Source organism: Myxine glutinosa, chromosome 14 (assembly GCF_964187855.1).
Source record: "Myxine glutinosa chromosome 14, kmMyxGlut1.1, whole genome shotgun sequence".
Lineage (NCBI taxonomy): Eukaryota > Metazoa > Chordata > Myxini > Myxiniformes > Myxinidae > Myxine > Myxine glutinosa.
In genome coordinates, this window is record NC_136274.1 from 12,605,938 (window position 1) to 12,625,734 (window position 19,797).

Here is a 19,797-nt window from a genome sequence, read left to right on the forward strand (position 1 = left end):
ACCTGTTCGTCTTTCCCTACAGAGTTGTGGCCACTGCACCTGGGGTAATGCTAATAGCCTGAACGCATTGTCAAAAAAAGTGAAATGTGAAGCATTTTGGGGAAAAGTGGTCGCTGTGGCTATGTTTGATCATCTGAGCGCATTGAATCCAAAAAAGGGTCGTTACCAAACTGAAATGTTAGTTATTTGGCCACAAAAATTAAAAAAACAAGCTGGTCACCAAAATACATACTTTTAGTTATAAATGTGCTTTGTTGTTCACCGCTCCTTTCCTATTCCATCTCAAGGCACTGCACGACGACGTCTTGTTTGTTTATCCCGGGGATATCTCAGCCATCCTTTGAGCTAGGAAGCTGAAATTTGGCCACAATCGTGTGCAAGTGCTTTGGCAAAAACATTATTTTATTTTTTGATTAAATAGCTAATTAATTAATTTTTTACTTACACCGATTTTTTTAGGAATTATTTCTTTTCTTTCTCATCTGGGCGATATCTCAGGCACCTTTTGAGCTAGGAAGCTGATATTTTGACACGGCATTGACCAAGTCATCTACTATATAAGAGAGCCGTTGGTGTGTGTGTGTGTGTGTGTGTGTGTGTGTGTGTGTGTGTGTGTGTGTGTGTGTGTGTGTGTGTGTGTGTGTGTGTCGCCATTTTTCTCAGAGATTGCTGAACAGATCTTCGTCAGACTTTTAGAGGTTCATCAGTGAGTGCCTGGGAGTGTTTTAGGCAAAAAAAAAATGTTTGGAAAAAAAAGAAAAAAAGCTCGTTTAAAATATATATATATATATTTATCACTCTATGTAGTCCTTGAGCCCAGACCCAGCTCGTTTAAAAATATATATATATATATTTATCACTCTATGTAGTCCTCGAGCCCAGACCCCAATTTTCACATATTGGTACCACCCAGAGGGACCAAACCAAATTGCTATTTTCAGCTTGCTAGATGTCCCTAGTTTACATTTTGGTATGATAGCCTTTGTAGATGAGTAGCTTAATGGTGGTTATCACCTCATATGTAAACATACCCTGCGCAAAAAAGACGAAACACCCGTTTTTCCTTGTACTTTACTCTAAGAATAACAACTTTATTAAGATAGTTAGGAAAGAGTCAAAAGTACATTTTGAGTTATTTTTCAGTAGAAAACAATCTTAAAATGTGTCTTTTTATGAACTGGGATGTTTCACACACTTGAAGGTAAATTGAAATAAATGTGTTCATACACTCAATGTTGTTACTTCTGGCAATGTCATTTCAAAGAACTTTTTATATATACATGGATTCACACCCTTATTCTGTTTAGAAAAGCCTAAATAATAAAATAAAACCAATATGTCACTTATCATGTCATCACTTAATAACCCAAGTCAAAATTGAAATTTCTGTTACCGTGATACACACTCTCATACATGACTGTACACTGCCAAGTTAATCAGTGTCATCATCAGTGTCCGAGTCTGACAACTCTACTTCCAGCTCTTTTTCTCTGGCTTGGTTGGTGCAGGTTTGTAGTTTGCACATGTCTGTGCACTTCAAGCTATATGCCAGGCAGGTACAGTCCGGTAGTTTGCATGAGCGCACACATTTGCAGGACAGCAACTGGAGCACAGCTTCTGGTGCAGGTGATCCACGCATCCACTGCACAGCAAGCTTGCCCTCTTCATCTGTGGTCCAACCACAGTCCTTGGGGTCAGGGATGAATGGGTGACTCTGCAAACATCTCCTCCAGATGGCCGCTTGATAGTTCGCACGCAGGGCATGCAGGAAGAGACAGTCCTCACAGGGAGGCAGCTGGCTAGACTCCACTTCACCACGTCTCGCACAGAACAGTTGGTAGCGAAGCTTGTTGACTGTGGCAGTCTGTGCAGAAGGCATGTAGAGATGGCAGGTGACCTTTTGGAGTTTACTGAACAGCTCCCCAGATACCTCCCATGACTGACCAAGTTCAGCAAAGGCCTCCAGATAGGTCTTGTCAGACTTCATTCGCTTGAAGGCAGCCAACTTGCCACGTCCAGCAAATGCGCTGACTGTATCACAGCCTGTGTAGCCATGCATACCAATCAGTGCCTCACACACCTCACCTCCCAGAGCATGGCTCAGCTTCTGGATGTCGAGGTATCTTGTCCTGGCCTTGGTTCCGCACTTCATGTACATGGGACATGGGATGGACTTGGCAACAGCCAGGCACAGCACGAGGACATCTGTGTCTTCTGCACTGATCACAACGGATCTGATGCCAGATTCTGCTGCATGAACACCATGTAGTAAGATGCGGGTGTCAGCTTCTTCCTGTGAGGACTTTAGCTCTGTGGCCTCCTCCCAGTGCTCTTTCGACAGTTTGTAACATTGATGTCCACAGGTCACATACAGTAACTTGTTGTCAAGCTTCTGCCTGTGTTCTGGCCCCTTCCACATCTGCACAAGGAACTCGATCAAGCTGGTCTTGTTAGATGAACTGGAGATGAACTTTCTCCACTGTTGAATGTTGTGCCCAGGTGCTATGGTCTTGAACTGCAATGCTGTGTCTCCTCCCCTGTTGACCCTTTCCGCATTTTTGATGGATGTGTCTCTGTAGACATCGAAGACGACATCAATGCGGTGGCTCTTTCCACCTTTGTGGAGGACTTGAGACAGTGCTGATTCTGCCAGCTGTGAGAAGGTCTTTTCATTTCCTTTCAGTTTATGGACTAGGCTCATCCCATCAATGACTGTTGCTGAGGGCTCTGGGATGACTTCTGCTGGAGAAACATTCTTTTCCAACTCCCTGGCAAGGGCAGCTTTGTTGGTCTTGCGGAGAGACGCATCACCATTGGCCAGAGCCCATGGCAGGGGCCCCAGTGGATGAGCCAGCACGTCACTCATGTGTAGTTTCCTGCTTTCGGCAACAAGTATCATCTGGCCAAACAGTTTCCTGTCAGCTTTGATGACTACTTCTTTGGCAGAGCTTTTACTACATGACTTCTTTCTGATGTCTGAAAACGTCTTCAGCTTCTTCTTTGACATCTTGTCATGAAACGTTGTAGCTGGGGCAGCTGCTTCCAAGCGCTCTTGTTTGAATGTTTGATATGCCTCCTCTCCTACCTTGCGGGCGTCGAGAAGGTCCTTGGCAACTTCTGCTGGGGCCACCGCACCAGTTGACAGACTGACAAGCTCTCCATGGTCAAGGTTGAATGGATTCAACCAGCTGGTTTCCATCAGTGGAACCATGGACTGGATGTCAGCCTCATCTCTTCTGATTCTTGGCATCTGTAGGTCAGGATTGTCGTGAAAATCAAGCTCAGACACGACTTGACCCTTGGGTAGGTTTAATATCATTTAGATCATTTAGATTTAGATCTTGGGTAGGTATTTCAACTGTCATCATGCCAGTTGGCTGGGTGTGGGTACCTCTCTCACCAGCCATGGCTCCTCAGCAAAGGACTTCTGCGACTCACTGGGACTGACACAATCTGTCAATTTCCCGACCCGGATATCAGTCAACGGAACATCTTCTCTTCTGGACTTGGTTATGACTAACTTCCCTGAAAATGTCTGCTGCTCTTCTTCTGCTCCGATCGGATCATCTGATCATGTCCTTGTTAAAGTGGACATCTCTCTGACCATCCTCAGGGAGCCTGCTCAGCGTCGACGAGTCTGGCATTTCACTCAGGCCAACTGGCACGGTCTTCAAGCAGTCATCAATCATCTGGACTGGTCTCCCATCTCTACCACCTCTGACATCAACTCATCCTGGGAATTCTTCCAAAGTAAATTGCTCTCTCTCATGCACAGATTTATCCCATCTCGTCTTCAGTTGTCATACCCTTCCTCCCGTCCATGGTACACGGAATCTTGTGGTGAGGCTGTTGCCCAGAAACAACTTGCCTTCGTCTCCTGGAAAGCAAATCCAACGGAAGGAAATCTCATTTCCTTTCACAAAGCCCGAAACAAGTGTGTGTCCACCCTCAGGAGTGCCAGGAAACAATATCTCTCCGTTCTCAAGACCGAACTCTCTTATCTGTCTCCCTCTTCCAAATCCTGGTGGCGTCTGGTCAAATCCGTTTCTGGTGTTTGTTCCCCCTCCATCCCCTCCCTTACCTCAAACGGCTACACAGCTGACTCCGCACGTGAAAAAGCTGAATGCCTCAACTCTGTGTTTGCCTCTAAATCTTGTGTCCCAAACCCATCCCTCTCTGTACCCACCATACCCAGTCGTACCCTGCTGCTCCTGGACTCCGTGTCCTTTCCTCCTGACAAGGTGGAAAAGTTTCTGTCAACCCTCGACTCTGATTCTGCAACTGGACCCGACGGCATCAGCCCACGGGTCCTAAAATCATGTTCTGCTGCTCTATCTCACCCTCTCTCTGTTCTCTTCACCCTCTCTTTTGCTCAAGGTCAACTGCCATCTGCTTGGAAATCAGCCAACATCACCGCTTTGCACAAAAAAGGTGCAAAAACAGATCCTAGCAACTACAGACCAATCAGCCTTCTCCCAATTATCAGCAAAGTCATGGAATCCATCATTGCTTCGGATATGAAATCTTTCCTCTTCTCCAATGGCTTGATCTCTGATCATCAATTTGGTTTCAGACCAGGTCACTCTACTCTGGACATGCTGCTTCTGCTGTCTCAACAATGGATGGAGGTCCTCAATGCCAAACAGGAAATTAGAGCTGTCTCCCTCGACATATCACGTGCCTTCGACACGGTCTGGCACCCCGCTCTGCTCACCAAACTCTCCTCCTTTGGTATCCATGGAAATCTCCACGCATGGCTGGCGGACTTCCTCTCTAGTCGTCGTCAACGTGTGGCCCTGAATGGGTTTCTCTCATCTCCTCTTCCTGTTCAGGCTGGAGTTCCCCAAGGCAGTGTTCTGGGCCCCGTGCTTTTTCTGGTCTTCATCAATGATCTCTCTGACTCTCTCGAAAATCCTCTCTATCTCTTTGCTGATGACTCCACTCTCTGCCGCTCCATTCCTCTTCCCTCAGATCGGCAGTCTGCTGCCTCCTCACTCTCTGAAGACCTGGACAAAATCACAGACTGGTCAAACAAGTGGAACATGTCTTTCAATCCTGACAAATCTCACACTCTTACTATGTCTCTCCGAAAAGATCGACTGGACAACCCTCCCATCTACTTTCTCAACAATCCTCTCCAAGAAGTTCTGTCGCTCAAGATTTTGGGTCTCACTATCTGCCATGATCTTTCTTGGGAAAACCACATTTCCAAGCTGGCCTCCAAAGCCAGTCGCCGACTGGGCATCCTCCGTCGTGCGAAGTCCTTCCTCGGCACACCTGAGCTCCTCACCACATACAAGGCTTTCATCCGCAGCTCAATGGAATACTGTTCTCCCCTATGGGCCGGTGCTCCTGCCTCACACCTAGCTCGGCTTCACGCTGTTGAAACCAAAGCTTTCAGAATTATTGGAATCTCCCGCGATGAAGCTATCTCTGAGGGCCTTTCACTCACTCACCGCAGGCAGGTAGGTGGTCTTTCTGTCTTCTACCGACTCCTCTCCGGCCTTGCACCCCCAGCTCTCTCTGTGCTCTGTCCCCCAAATATTCCTACAGGTCGCACAAGATCTGCCAGCAACCCTCTGATGGTTAAACTGCCGAAATCTCGGCTCTCTGCTCACCTTCACTCTTTCATTCCTCTTTTCTCCCGCCTCTGGAACAAACTCCCTCACTCCCTTCAATCCCACTCCTCCCTCCAGGTCTTTAAAACAGCTGTTCACCACCATCTCTTATCTTCCCCCATCCAAAACCTTGATCTTTTCTACCCCCGCTAATTCACCCCAGATCCACCTTGTTTGAAATTCCAACTTCTTTCCTGGAAGTCCTGGCAGTGTCCATATGTTTTATACCTCTCCCACCGCCCCCTTCCCACGCCCCCCCCCCCCCCCAAAGCCCTCGCCCTCTCTCAGATATCTCGATGTCTCCATGTCTCTCGGTCCCTGCTCTCAAATGTTGTGTTTGTGTCCTTCCCCCTCTCTCCCCATCTTGTCTACCGCTCCCTATGTTATATGTTTTATGTGTCGGTTTGTCTTTCTGTGTGATTAATGTTCGCTCTTTCACGAGCCTCGATCTTGTATACAAAAAAAAAAAAAAAAAAAAAAAAAAAAAATCTGAAGTAACATCCTGTAAAAATACATTCATGCAACAGACATTAGACTCAGAGTATTTCATGGGCAATGGCCGCTATCAATAGAGAAAACAATCAGCGCAGCATATAGGGGCGTACATACCATTCAAACTACAGGACTATGTCACAGTGAGTGCCGCTGGAGTGTTCGTGCGCCCCGGTTGTCCCGGGTCTTATAGACGCCCCTTTTGAAGCGAGCACACCCTGGGTTCACCTGCGGTATAATTTCACTACATTCTCCCCGCCGTTAGAACTATACTGCCGCTCGGCAGGTTGCAAGCAAGCGTCAGCAATAATCGAATGGGTCACGTCAATCCACGTCAGTCGGTCCACCCATAGCGGTCGGGGCGGCGAACTACCCTGCCAGTTCGTGTTCGGAAACTACCGGGTACGGCGTCCCCAAGCCCGGAGTCCCCCGCGTCGGAATAGCCGCCGGAGGTGGGTGTCGGAGGGGGCGCCCCAGCGCCTTCGGGCACGGGAGTGGGTGACGACGGAAGTGTCGGTGGTAGTTCCATAGAGGAAGCTTCGGTAGAGTCCATAGACTCGTAGACGGGTTCGTCGATATCCCGGTCGTCGTCCCCACATGGGGCGAGATGGCGTACGGAGACAGTAGACTTGCGGCCGTCCGCCGTTAACACGCGAGCATGCTCGGGATTAGCCTGGAGGACCCGCACCTTGTCAACAAGGGGGTCGTACTTGCGAGCGCGAACCGCTCGTTTGAGATAGGCGGGCCCCGGCTCAGCGAGCCAGCTGGGTAAAGATTGGATACTGCCAGAGCTTCTAGGGTGGTGGAACAGTCGCTCGTGAGGAGTCTGGTTGGTGGCAGTACATAGGAGAGCCCGGATCGAGTTTAGAGCGGCAGGTAGCGACCACGCCCATTTATCGAGGCCTCGGCCGAGGGTCCGAAGGCTTAGCATGACGGCCCTCCATATAATCCCATTAAAGCGTTCGATCTGCCCATTCGCTTGGGGCCGGTACGGGGTGGTGTAGCACGAAGCGACATTATGCTGGAGCAAGTAGCCCCTCACCTCCTGGGACAGGAACACCGCACCCCGATCGGTATGCACGTAGGCCGGATACCCGAACATAGAAAACAAATTCTGCAGGCACCGAATAACCGTGGCAGCCGACATATCCCCGCACGTATAAGCAAAGGGGAATCGTGAATACTCATCGACGATAGTGAGCAGATAGCGAGAGTTGCTCGACAACGGCAGCGGCCCTTTGAAGTCCATCGCCAAGCGCTCCCACGGTCTAGTAGCCCTAACGAGCGTCCCCATAGGAGGGTTGTAAAAACGCGGTTTGAGTTCCGCACAGATCATGCAATCACGGCAGATGCGGCGGATGTCCTCAATCGAGTACGGCAGATTCCCCTCGCGCACAAAATGCGCGAAACGCGCTACCCCGGGATGACACATAGTGCCGTGCAAAGTGCGCAGCCCCTCCAAAGTGACAACCCCCGCGCAAGTGGCCGGCCTCGATAAGGCGTCGGCGACCAGGTTATCCTTCCCCGGGCGGTATTTGATGGTGTAGCAGAAGTCGGCGAGTTCGATACGCCAACGGGTGATTTTCTCATTCTTAATGCGCTGAGCATGTAAGGTGTCGTACATAAATGCAATGCTTTGTTGGTCCGTGACGATTTGGAAACACCGCCCAAGCAGGTACGGCCGCCATCGCCGAATTGATTCGACGATCGCGTACGCTTCCTTTTCGACAGACGAATGCCTCCGCTCGGCGGAGGTGAGAGTCCGCGAGAAGAAAGCCACAGGGCGTCCCCCTTGGGAGAGAGTCGCCGCTATCGCATGATCTGAGGCATCACTCTCCAAAACGAAAGAGGCCCTCTCGTCAATCGTCGCGCCAGCGATGTCGGCTTTAAGGCCCTCGAAGGCCGCCATGGCGGCCGGGCCCATGGGGAACATGTCGCAGGCCACGAGGGGGCGGAGCTTCGCGGAGAAATTTTGCACCCACTTTGAATAGTGGGCGAACAGCCCCAGAGCGCGTTTCAGCGAAGCCCGATCGCTAGGCGGAGCCATATCGAGCAAAGGGCGCAGACGCTCCTTATCCGGAGAGACAGAGCCATGGGTCACGGTGTACCCCAAAAGATCTACCGTGCGTAGAGAGTAACGACACTTAGCCGCATTCATGGTTAGGCGATATTTCCGCGCGACCTCGAGGAAGCGCTTCAGATTAGCGTCGTGATGCTCCTGGTCATACCCACAAACCGTAAGATTGTCCAGATAGACAAAGACATCGGTCAAGTTCTCCTTCGCAACGAGGTCATCCATAGCCCTCTGAAAGCAAGCGACTCCGTTAGTTACCCCTAAGGGGAGTCGAGTGAACTGGTACAACCGCTGACCCGATTCAAAGGCTGTAAAGACGCGATCAGCCCTAGAGATGGGGACCTGATGATACGCACTACGCAGATCGAGAGTGCTATAAACGGAATACAGGGCCACCTGGCGTACCAGGGCGTCCATCCCCGGTAAGGGGTAGGCATCCAGCTGTGTAAAACGATTAATCGTCTGCGAGTAGTCGATTACCATGCGCCGGCGGTGGGCCTCACTTCGCACCACTAAGACTTGGGCCCGCCACGGTGACCTACTGGGTTCTATAATACCATCCTTTAAGAGCTGGGCCGTTTCTTCCGCAATGAATTGCGCGTCTGCGCGAGAGTAGCGCCGCGATTTGACGGCTACAGGGGTCAGCGACCACTATCAGTGGTCAGGTTGGGGAACAGCGAGAGAGGCTCCACGTCCATTTGAGCGAGGGCGCACACCGCAAGCGTGTCCGGCCCACCGAACTCTATTTCCAAACATCCATGCCGCTTAAGGAAATCGAGTCCTAACAGAACGTCGGCACATAAAGCAGGTAATACCATGAGATACACGTCCGGGAACGTGCGTCCCTTTATCACAAGTTTCAATCGACACGCCCCTTTTGTGCTCAACCAAAGTGCCTGAGAGGCCATGAAGATCCGGCGTGTTGTCCCGAGAACCGGCCACCCATGTTGATGCACTAATCGTTGATCGATAAAACTATCCGTAGACCCCGTGTCAATCAAAGCTTGCGCAAAAACGCCCGCGACCTTGAGCGGAATGATGGTCTGCGCAAGGCCGGCAGACCCGGCAGGTATTGTACCGGCCGGGCGAGAAGATCGCGCCTCGCGGGTGGATCCCACTCCGGCTGCAATCCTCCGGGCATCGTCGGCAGGTTGGGCCTCAGCAGGAGCATAGAAATCGTAATACCCACTGTCAGAGGATGTTCCCACGCCGGCTGCAGTTTGCCGTTCATTCGGGCAGCCCGGGGAGGATCCTCGTGACAAGCGCATAGTTGGCTCATCAGCAGTTTCATTTGCCGGAGTGAGTGTGTGTAGGTCGTAAGAGCCGCCGCCAGATGGCGCTCGAGTCACGTGCTGCGTTTGCCGCACATCGAGAGGAGTTTCCAAAGCAGGAGCATGTCGCTTGTTTGAAGTAGGCGTTCGAACGCCAGTCAAGGTCGGTCGCGCTGCGGCCGGTCGCGTTCGCGCCATTTGTTTCGGCGGCCCGGTGTATCTCACCAAGGTCGGGCGTGCAGCCAGAGGCCCGCGAGAAGGAGGTCGGCTCATCAAAGCCGAGTGAGGCGCCCCGTCCGGCGCTCGATCCGTTGGCTCAGCGATGAGCCCATTCAAGGTCGCGCAGGGACGCGTGCCCCGAGCGGCCTTCCTGCAGACCTTTGCAAAATGGCCCTTGGTGGAGCACAGGTGGCATATGGCTTCCCGAGCCGGGCAGTCAGATCGAGGGTGCTGCCGATTCCCACAAAAATAACATTTTGCGTACCGGTCAGGCCGTGGCCGGGCAGCGGCGGCAGCAGTTAGGCCGGAAGCGGAGTCCGCTTCAGGAGCACCCAGAGACTCGGCTGTGGTGGTCGGGTCCTCCTCCATATCCTCGGCGGTACCCCTCTCCGGTCGCGCGAGTTGAGAAGTCCCCGCCACAACTCGTGGGTGATCATAAGCAGTGGATTGTTCTCGGGCATCTGTATAGACGCGTGCCAGCCATAGTGCCTCCGTAAATGTCAGCTCCGCGACCTCCAGGAGTCGGAGCCTCAAGACTCCAGAATTAATTCCGGAGACGAATGAATCTCGGAGCAAGTCGTCCTGCACTTGCTCGTGGGTCCGTACCTCCTGCACGCAGTCCGCCAATAGGTAACGCAACTCCTGCACGTAGCGATCGATCGATTCAGATGGTTGTTGTCGCCACTGGGAGAGTTGATGCCGGCCGTGCACAGCGCTCCGTGTTTTTACGTATAGTCGCTTCAGCTCGGCCAGAGCCGTAGCGTACGTCACAAATCGAGCAATGCTCCGGAAAACGGTGTGATGGACTTTCGACTGTAACACGTACAGCTTCACCGCAGCGGTGGGCTCTGTTTCATGAGCGGCAAAGTAATTCTCCAGCGTTTTGAGCCAGTGGGTGAACTCCGATCCCGATCCCTCAGCTTGAGAGTCGGCTCCGAGAATCGGTACCACGATCATCTTGTGGTCAGCCATTTCGGCGATCTAAATGATATTAAATGTCGTGAAAATCAAGCTCAGACACGACTTGACCCTTGGGTAGGTTTAATATCATTTAGATCTGAAGTAACATCCTGTAAAAATACATTCATGCAACATACATTAGACTCAGAGTATTTCATGGGCAATGGCCGCTATCAATAGAGAAAACAATCAGCGCAGCATATAGGGGCGTACATACCATTCAAACTACAGGACTATGTCACAGTGAGTGCCGCTGGAGTGTTCGTGCGCCCCGGTTGTCCCGGGTCTTATAGACGCCCCTTTTGAAGCGAGCACACCCTGGGTTCACCTTCGGTATAATTTCACTACAAGGATGACTGAAGTTGTCATGTTGGCCTACATGAACCATGTCCCTTAGCTGTCTCATATAAGTGCTTCGGTACTCAGATGTCAGGTAGTATCTAGCCACAGCTCCAGGTTTCCGGCTGAACCCTTTTGTGCCTCCAGGTGTCTGGGTGTCCTTGTTGACAGTCTCTTCGATCGTCTGGTCCACAGGTATCCGCCCAAATGGATTCTTGCAGCCGATCTGCACAGAAAACCCACCTTGCATAAAGTGGGCATGGATGTCAGGATGTTCGATGGGTAGCCGAGACATTGTGGCATAGTAGTAGGTCAGGAACCGGGCGTAGTTCACCTTGTCATAGGCAAAGCACCAGGGAATCATCTCTCGAATAGCTGCCAGGTGAAGCATCCAGTTACCTTCTCGAGATGCTCGGATGAGGCCCAGCATAATCTCAACCATGTCTAGGTAAGACATCCAGAAGGCTGCAAGGCTGTTCTCATCTCTGAGGGAGTTCAGGTAGGTTTCGAACAGCTCCAAGATACGTGTGCATGAGTCATCCTGAAGCAGGTCCTGGAAGGATGCTTGGCAAACATTGTTGTGGAACTCTCCAATGCTCTTCAGGGCTTCTTCTAGGTGTTGGCTGTCTTCAGGATGAGTGTTCTCTATCCACAGAAGGAAGCCTTTCCAGGCAAGCCTCATCAGTGCTTCATATGCAGTCTTGTGTGCTCTAACTGCCCGGTTGTACCTGCGACCTTCCATCAGCCCAGCCACAGACCCTTCTGCAATGACACCTGATTCAACAAACACATCTCTGAGTCCTGCATCTTCAAATCTCTTCCCTCGGATGGACAGGAGGTTGCAGATTGTGTGGAAGACGCCCATCCTGATGACGATGTTCTTGAATTTGTCATGTTTCCACACTATCTCAGCAGCCTTGGCAAAGAGTGCTTGGTCAAACACACAGACTATCTTGTTGAGCTGTAAGGACTGCATGATGCCAAGTGTTTGCTCCAGTACATCATTCACAGTTGACATCTCAGTTGCAGGCGCATTGATTGTGGGAAGGTAGCTCACAGTGTCCTGGATCACTGTCACATCATTGCGGATCTGGATGTTGAACCCTGTCCAGCTGCTTATGGTCTGGTTCTCAGGATCTGGCATTCGAGTCAGGAGCCATACATGGTTCTTCTTCTTTGCATCTTGAACTTCTTTGTTTGTGTCGGAATCAAGGGTCTCAGTCTTAGATGGCCCAGTTCGCTGTCCAACATTGTAGGTTGGTAGCATCAATGGGGCAGGACTGATGCTCCTCTTCTTGGATTTGCTGACTGCAGGCAGGACCTTCTGTGGCATGGGCCCTGCAACTTTGGGTTGGACAGCAATGCCATTGACCCTGTGAGAGGTGCCTTCTCCACTCAGTGTCTCTTCAAGACGGTCAATGTTATCCCAGCCAGGGTGGTAAACACACCAGGATGCATGTCTTCTGGCAGTGGTATGTCCTCTGCTGAGCATTCCAGCTTCTGGACACAAAAAGCTGTGTCAATCTCCTCTACTTGGGAGTAGGAAATAGCATGGCCAAGACGATTCAGACTTCGTATCAGTTCTGTGCTTCCTGTCGGTGACTTCACAGCAAATGGGAGGAGTATGTGCTTGGGTGGCTTAGTCTTGCCACAGGTGACAGCAAAGACTAGATCACTGCCAAAAGAAGCAGCAAGACGCTGGACTCTTTCAGAGGGATTTTCACACTCAGTATCCCCAGTCAGCAGGGTATACAGGAACTTTGTGACAGCTTCAGGGATGACACTTTTCTGTGTATCAGGTGGCCATGACTGTTGGACATCTTGTTTCTTGATCTGATTCCTCAGCTGTATGGCTGCTTTGGTGAGGACATCCATGGATTTGATAGACTGTGCTTCACGTAGATCTTGCTTCATGTTGTGGGCTTCCTTGACAAGGTCATCCATTGACAGGCTGTCTGGATAGAGAAGCACCCTTCCTTTCTCATTTGAGACAAAGTGAAGTGACCCTTCCAGCTCACTTTCAAGCTTGCGGCGAACATGCTTCTTTGTCGAGGGTTTGATCTTGGTGATGCCATGGGAGTTCATGGATCTCTCAAGCCTGGCTGTGAGGTCTGTTAAAGGCAATATTTCAGGGTTTGGGAGGAATTCAGTCCTCACATGCATGAACAGTTCCTCATAGGCTTGTCTCTCTGTGTCCTCATAATCTGCTGCCTCACTCTCTTCCTGTTGTACTTCTGAAGAGCTGGTAGAAGACACTCTTCTTGTGTACTCTTTGTAGCACGTCTTGTGGTAATTCCCCTCTGTGGCAACTAGGTCTCTGCTCAGCAATGCAAGCACTCTTAGATCACATTTCTTTATTGCCGCCTTGCGGATGGTGTCGTCTGCTCGTAACTCAAGACACTGCATAAGAGGTTCCCTTGATTTTTGTCCTTTGATGTATTTCGGCTTCTGGCAGAAGATGCAGATCTTGTCATACAGTCTTGAAGTAGGCCTACTTGGTGCATCCCTGGTCCTGGATGATGATCTTCTGGAAGCAGCTTCTGTGGGTTCAGCACTGGCACCTTTGGAGAGGATCGAGTCCAAAGACTTCTTCATGGTAAACATGCTGCGGCATTTGTGATGGTACTGTACCTGAGGTACTTCCCCTTCTTTTAGTCCTTTTGCCAAGTCAAGGACTGGGGCATGCTGTCTGATCTCTGCAGCCCGGAGCAAAGCCTTCCATGAATCCAGGTCCCTCAATGTCACCAGGGAATCAGAGTCATCGTCTGAGCAATGAATAAGACAGTTTGTGCACGGCCGCTTCTTCGGCAGGGTGGTACCTTGATCCATCGACATCACTCTGATCACTGTACAACACAATCTGCAAAATACAAAAAGATAATATTGGTTAAGATATTAGTTTTGAAAGAAAAGATAATATAAGTATAATTGGTGAAAAAAAACGCTTAAATCTACCTGTAATTCAAAATGTTAAGTTTCCAGCTGAAGATAAATACAATTATTGCAGGCAGTAAACACAATATTAAAAAAATAAAAACCACCTTTAGAGGCCATTTTTCCCCGCAAAGCGGGGGTTGGCCTTTTTCGGGGACCGTGGTTGTTGTTGTTTTTTGGTCCCCTTTTTGAAGCAATGTTTTACAACCGGATGCCCTTCCTGACGCCAACCCTTTTTGCCGCCTTTAACGACAAACAGGGAATTACCAGTGAACTGGTACTCAATTAGCCGACCTCGGAAGGATGACAGGCTGAGTCAACCCCCCTGGCGTTAATTCAGCGATTGACCGGGATTCGAACCCAGGATCCTAGGATCCTAAGCCGGCACCCTAGCCGCTAGCCCAACACCAGCAGTAAACACAATACAATGTAAAAAATAGTGTGAATCACATTTATTTTGCATTTTGCTTTTTAATCAAAAGGAAATAACCTTATTTGCATTGTTTTAATCCACATTGGTGGAGATAGAAATTTGACACTGGCGTATCTTTCATTTTTTGCAAATTACACAATGGCGCTAATGACAAAAAAATGAGTTTTAAAAATTATTGACAAAGCTACCTATCTCAAAAGGCTATCATATCTTATTACACTCATATCAACCCTATAAACATTTTAGTACTACTTTGGTTTGGTCCCCCCAGGTGGTACCGATATCTGCTCTGGCCCATGGACAAATGGTGCCTAAGCCTTTTTGATTAATGACAGTTATATACAAGTACACATTCGCAAAAAAATGAATACAAAAATATCAGACATATCAGACAATACAAATAGCAAGCAAATCAGATTCAATCAAATAATTCCGGACGCGGTCGTCGTTGGTGGTAAGTCTTCTTCTTCTTCCTGAATGTCATCAAACTTAACTCAGAAACGTGATCAATGGCACATTCACCATCATATAAAAAAGGTAAAATGATGATTTGACATTTGTGATGGATTCTGATTTGGATGTAATTGTGTTTCCATTATATTTGCCCTCATTTCAAATATGTTAATGTTTATTTTTCGCTTGAGCAATGCCAGGTACTCCAGCTATGAACACTTATATACTTTACTTGGGGTACAAATACAACTTTGTCTGGGAGTAACATAGGCTATATGGCCGCAGCCTCATTCGGGGGTGTGGGGGACCGGGAGAGGAGCATAAATTCTCTATGTAAATGTGTACTGTGTAGCGCCACCTGGTGATGGTGGCAGAGGGTATTACAATTCCCTTTTTTAACTGTGCAACACTGAGGTTATGAAGGACTCTTTGTCTGGGAAATTTTTTCCTCCTTCCCTTCCCCCTCTCTTCCACTTCCACACCCCCAAAACGGGGGGGCCTATAAAAGCCCCCCAAAAACAAAAGATGTATATGTAGTATATCTTTCCCCTCCCTCTCCCCTCACCTCCCCCTCCCCTCCCCCTTCCACTCCCCCCACTCCCTTCCTCACCCCTCCGTCTCCTGCTTTCTCCGCCACCCCTCCCCTCCCCCGCCCCCCGCCCCCGACAACGCCGGGTACTCCTGCTAGTGTGGCTATAAAAGGATATTTTTGATTTATTGATTCATTATTTAATTATTCGATTAATTACTTAATAAATTACTTTTCAAAATGTTGGATTCAGATGAAACAGTGGTGGTTTCAGTATTTTATTAGCAAATTGATTAACAAATTAATTATTTTAGGGTTATTATTTATTTCTTTTAAATGCGCAATTAATTAATTGATAAATTATGGAAAACCGCTCCCTTTCAATTCCGTCTCCATGTGCAGCACGGTGGCATCGCCGGGCGCCTTCAATATCACGTGCTGGAGGATATGTTATTTATTTGTTTGGCATGGGGGTGGTGTACTTTGAATGTAGCTCTACTTGTTATCTTGTTTTTTCCACATACCGTACTTGTTATTTTTATACAGCCTTTCAGATCAATGACCCTAATGCAGTTGGAATTGGAAAATAAATAAAATTGCATTAATTACCAAGGTCATGGGGTCAACAGGGTTACTTTGTACAAACTTGCACTATTAATACAGTTTGTCATGTCATGGCCTCCATACACTACCATAGTTTTTTGGATATTTTCTGTCAAGAAGCATGATTGCTGCTGCTTAGATGTGCCTGAATCCATGCAACAGCTTTGCTCTCTTGATGCAAGCATAAACAAGATTAACCCAGTCTTCTCCAAGCAAATGGAATAGAATGGTTGACACATCTACGAAAGCAAAGGAGTCTGCCCAGAATGCACCAGTCACTGATCTGGTTTTCATAATGCAACGTCAGAAGTCCACGTTGAAGACTCGATGGACGGTATTCAATCAGAAACTAACCAATAATGAATGATCCAGAAATAACAAGTGGACCCATGCCAATCCTTCAAGCACATACACAATGAGGTGTAAAATTTGTGATACCTTAAGCTCAAAACATGATACCGCAAGTGCAATAGTAAAGAGGCGTATGTAAGTATCATCACACATTGGTTAGCAGTATACATTCATCATAGTGGATCAAGCTCTGTGCTGTAAACTAGTAGAGCTCAAATGTGCTATCCCAGAATACTAACATAAGCTCATTCCACGGCTTTTTATTATTAATTATTTATTTTTTGTACACAAAGTCAAGCTTTGTGGAAGAGCTAGAACAGTGAACTGATCAGGATGTATCGATGCAACCGAACAAAAGGAACAACAGAAAGTGGGGAGGGGGAGGGAAACAGAAACGGCGGAGTTGAAGGACAAAATGGAGGGATACTTGGACAAATAATAGGTGTGCGGAGGAATGGGGGGGGGGGGCAGAAGGGATGCTTGGGGTGGACGGGATGGATACAGAAGGAAACTCGAGGGAAAACTGGAAATTTGGAAGGAGGAGGGATTGGGTGGAAGGGGAGGAAGCTTGACGAGTGTAGAAAAGATCATGGTTTTGGATCGGTTGTCTTGAAGATCTTTTTCTTTTTTTTCCTTTTTTTTTTTGTATACAAGATCGAGGCTCATGAAAGAGCTAACATTTATCACACAAAAAATCAAACAGACACATAAAACATATAAAAAGGGGAGTGGTAGACAAGATGGGGAGAGAAGGGGAAGCACACAAACACAACATTTGAGAGCAGGGACATCGGGAGATCTGTGGGAGGGAGAGGGCTTGGGGGGAGGAGGCACGGGAAGGGAGGAGAGGGGTGGGAGAGGTATAAAACACAAGGACACTGCAAGGACTTCCAGGAAAAAAGTTGGTATTTCAAAAAAGTGGATCTGGGGTGAATTAGCGGGGGTAGATCTGGAGGGATGAATGAGATCGAGAAGAATGTCCTGGTTTTAGATCATTTTACCAGACTGGGGGTTGATGGTGTACCCTGTGTGCCCTGCAGAAACCTGGGCGGGGACAAAGCATGGAAAGGTAGAGGGTGCAAGACCAGAAAGGTGGCAATAGAAGACATAGGGACCACTGACCTGTTTGCGATGGTGGAATGAGAGACCCATATACTCGGCTTCATCGCGGGAGACTACAATAATCTTGAAGGTCTTGGTTTCCACGGCATCAAGTCGAGCAAGGTGTGAGGCAGGTTCGCCAGTCGAAAGGGGAGAGCGGTCCTCCATCAAGCTGCAGATGAAAGACTTGTAGGTGGATAGGAATTCAGGTGTGCCAAGGAAGGACTTTGTACGATGGAGGATGTTCATTCGGTATGTAGCTTTGGAGGCCAACTTTGTTTGAAATGTGGTTTTCCTAAGAAAGATCATGGCTGGTGGTGAGACCCAGGAGTTTGAATGACTGAACTTCCTCAAGTGGATTGTAAGAAAGTCGACAAGGTGTTAAGAAGGGTCGTGTTGCTGGACGGTCCTTTCGGAGAGAGATAGAGAGTGTGAAATTTGTCAGGATTGAAAGGCACATTCCAAGTGTTTGACCAGGTTGTGATTTTGTTGAGACATGAAGGGAGGGAAGGTGTGAAAACGTCATCTGAAGCAGGTTTGTGTGCTTGATAAAATACGAGGTGATTATACAGGGCGTATCAAAAAAATGGTAATCCGATTTCAAGGGGTTAATATGCAAAGGTTATTTAGTTTGACAATTTACATGTGGTTTGCCAATTATGAGGAGATCCTCAGCTTTCCATTGATGCCTTTCATGCATCATAGCTGTCGCACATGACCGAGTGCATGTTCATTGAAAATGACAAGTTCAAATCGCATTTTTACAAGTTTGGCTAATCGGTGCAAAACAGTTTTAAATGGACGCATTACTTGTCGACTGCCAAGTTGATTATGTAAAATTGTTAAGCTGGTCTGGTAATCGTTGGTTGCGTCATCCTTTGTTTAAGATGGGTGTTTAAGATGGGCCTACAGTGTATGGGTTTAGAGACAGTCTGAGTCATTGAAAAGATGGTTCAACTTACGACTGAACAGCGGACCTTCATGGTTACAACCTTTCACCCAACTGGAAGTTTGCAGCGAACTCGTGATGCGTTCAGGGAACGTTTCCCAGAATGGGAGCCTCCAGCAGCCAAAACCATCTGGGCAAATGTTAGAAAATACCAAGAACATGGCACTAGCCTCAACTGCAACAAGGAGAATTCTGGTCGGAGGCGCACTGGGCGATCGGAAATGAACATTGCAGCTGTAAGGCAGCAAGTTTTGGAGCATCCTCGGGATACCAGCACAAGACAAAATGGGACGGGATTGCCTTTGGCAACATTCAACTGAATCACAAGACTGGACCTCCACCAACATCCATATCAGATTCACATCCGGCATCAACTTACGCCAGGGGATTTTGCCAGGAGGCTGGTGCTTGCCAGATGGTTGACAGCACGTTGCGAAGCAGATGTCAATTTCCTGCGGTATCTCGTTATCGGCGACGAAGCTGCTTTCTCCATGGACTGCAAGGTCAATACCCATAATGTTCTTGAATATGCACCGACAGGACAACCCCCGGAATTTAATTTTGACGCCAACATGAATCGACAAAAGTGGACTGTTTGGTTGGGACTTTGTGGAAGTGGTCAGGTGATCGGACCATTGTTCTTTCAAAGGAATGTCAATGGTAACAGGTATCTGCAGATGATCAATGATGAAGTTTTACCGCAGCTGGAGGAGAACTTTGAGCGATAGGTTCGTGATGTGTTCAGATATCTCTGGTGGGCCCAAGACGGCGCCCCAGCACATCGTCTTATAGCTGTCCGAGATCGACTGAGGGAACTCTTTGGAGACCGAGTCATCGCCCTCAACCATGCAGTGGAATGGCCGCCAAGATCACCTGACCTCACACCATGTAATTATTTCCTTTGGGGACATTTAAAGAACAAGGTGTTCGTAACTCCTCACCATGATCTTGATGAATTGCAGGGCCATATTCGGCATGAAGTGGATGCTTTGCGCAATGACCCGGCTATGGTGAGACGAGCAGTTCAGGGTATGCTCTGCCTCTGTGAGCTTTGTGTTGAAAGGGGAGGTGGACATGTTGAAGGTGTGGGTGCATAAAGGCCAATCATTCCTGAGAAAAGTTCACATCTGATGTTCATTTTGCACCAATTGTCCTGACTTGCATCGATGAGCCAAACTTGTAAAAATGCGAATTGAACTTGTCATTTTCAATGAACATGTACTCGGTCATGTGTGACAGCAATGATGCATGGAAGGCATCAATGGAAAGCTGAGGATCTCCTCTTAATTAGTAAACCACATGTAAATTGTCAAAATTAATAACCTTTGCATATTAACCCCTTGAATTCGGATTATCTTTTTTTTTGATACGCACTGTATATTAGTGAGAGAGAGTATAATATAATATTGAGCGTGTGATAGTGTTGAGGATGTCCTTGTGGTGGCTTCTTTGACAGGTCGTCCTTGTGGTT

The 19,797-nt window shown here is 48.4% G+C and overlaps 1 protein-coding gene across 1 annotated transcript in view; it reads left to right on the forward strand.

The window, feature by feature from the left end:
- PI4KA (phosphatidylinositol 4-kinase alpha) overlaps positions 1-19,797 on the forward strand; it is a 261,370-nt gene that overhangs the window by 227,218 nt on the left and 14,355 nt on the right. Inside the window, exon 50 of the mRNA XM_068135196.2 lies at positions 1-44. This exon is cut by the window's left edge and continues 61 nt beyond it. Coding sequence (XP_067991297.2) covers positions 1-44 — 44 coding nt within the window. The remainder of the gene's footprint in view (positions 45-19,797) is intronic.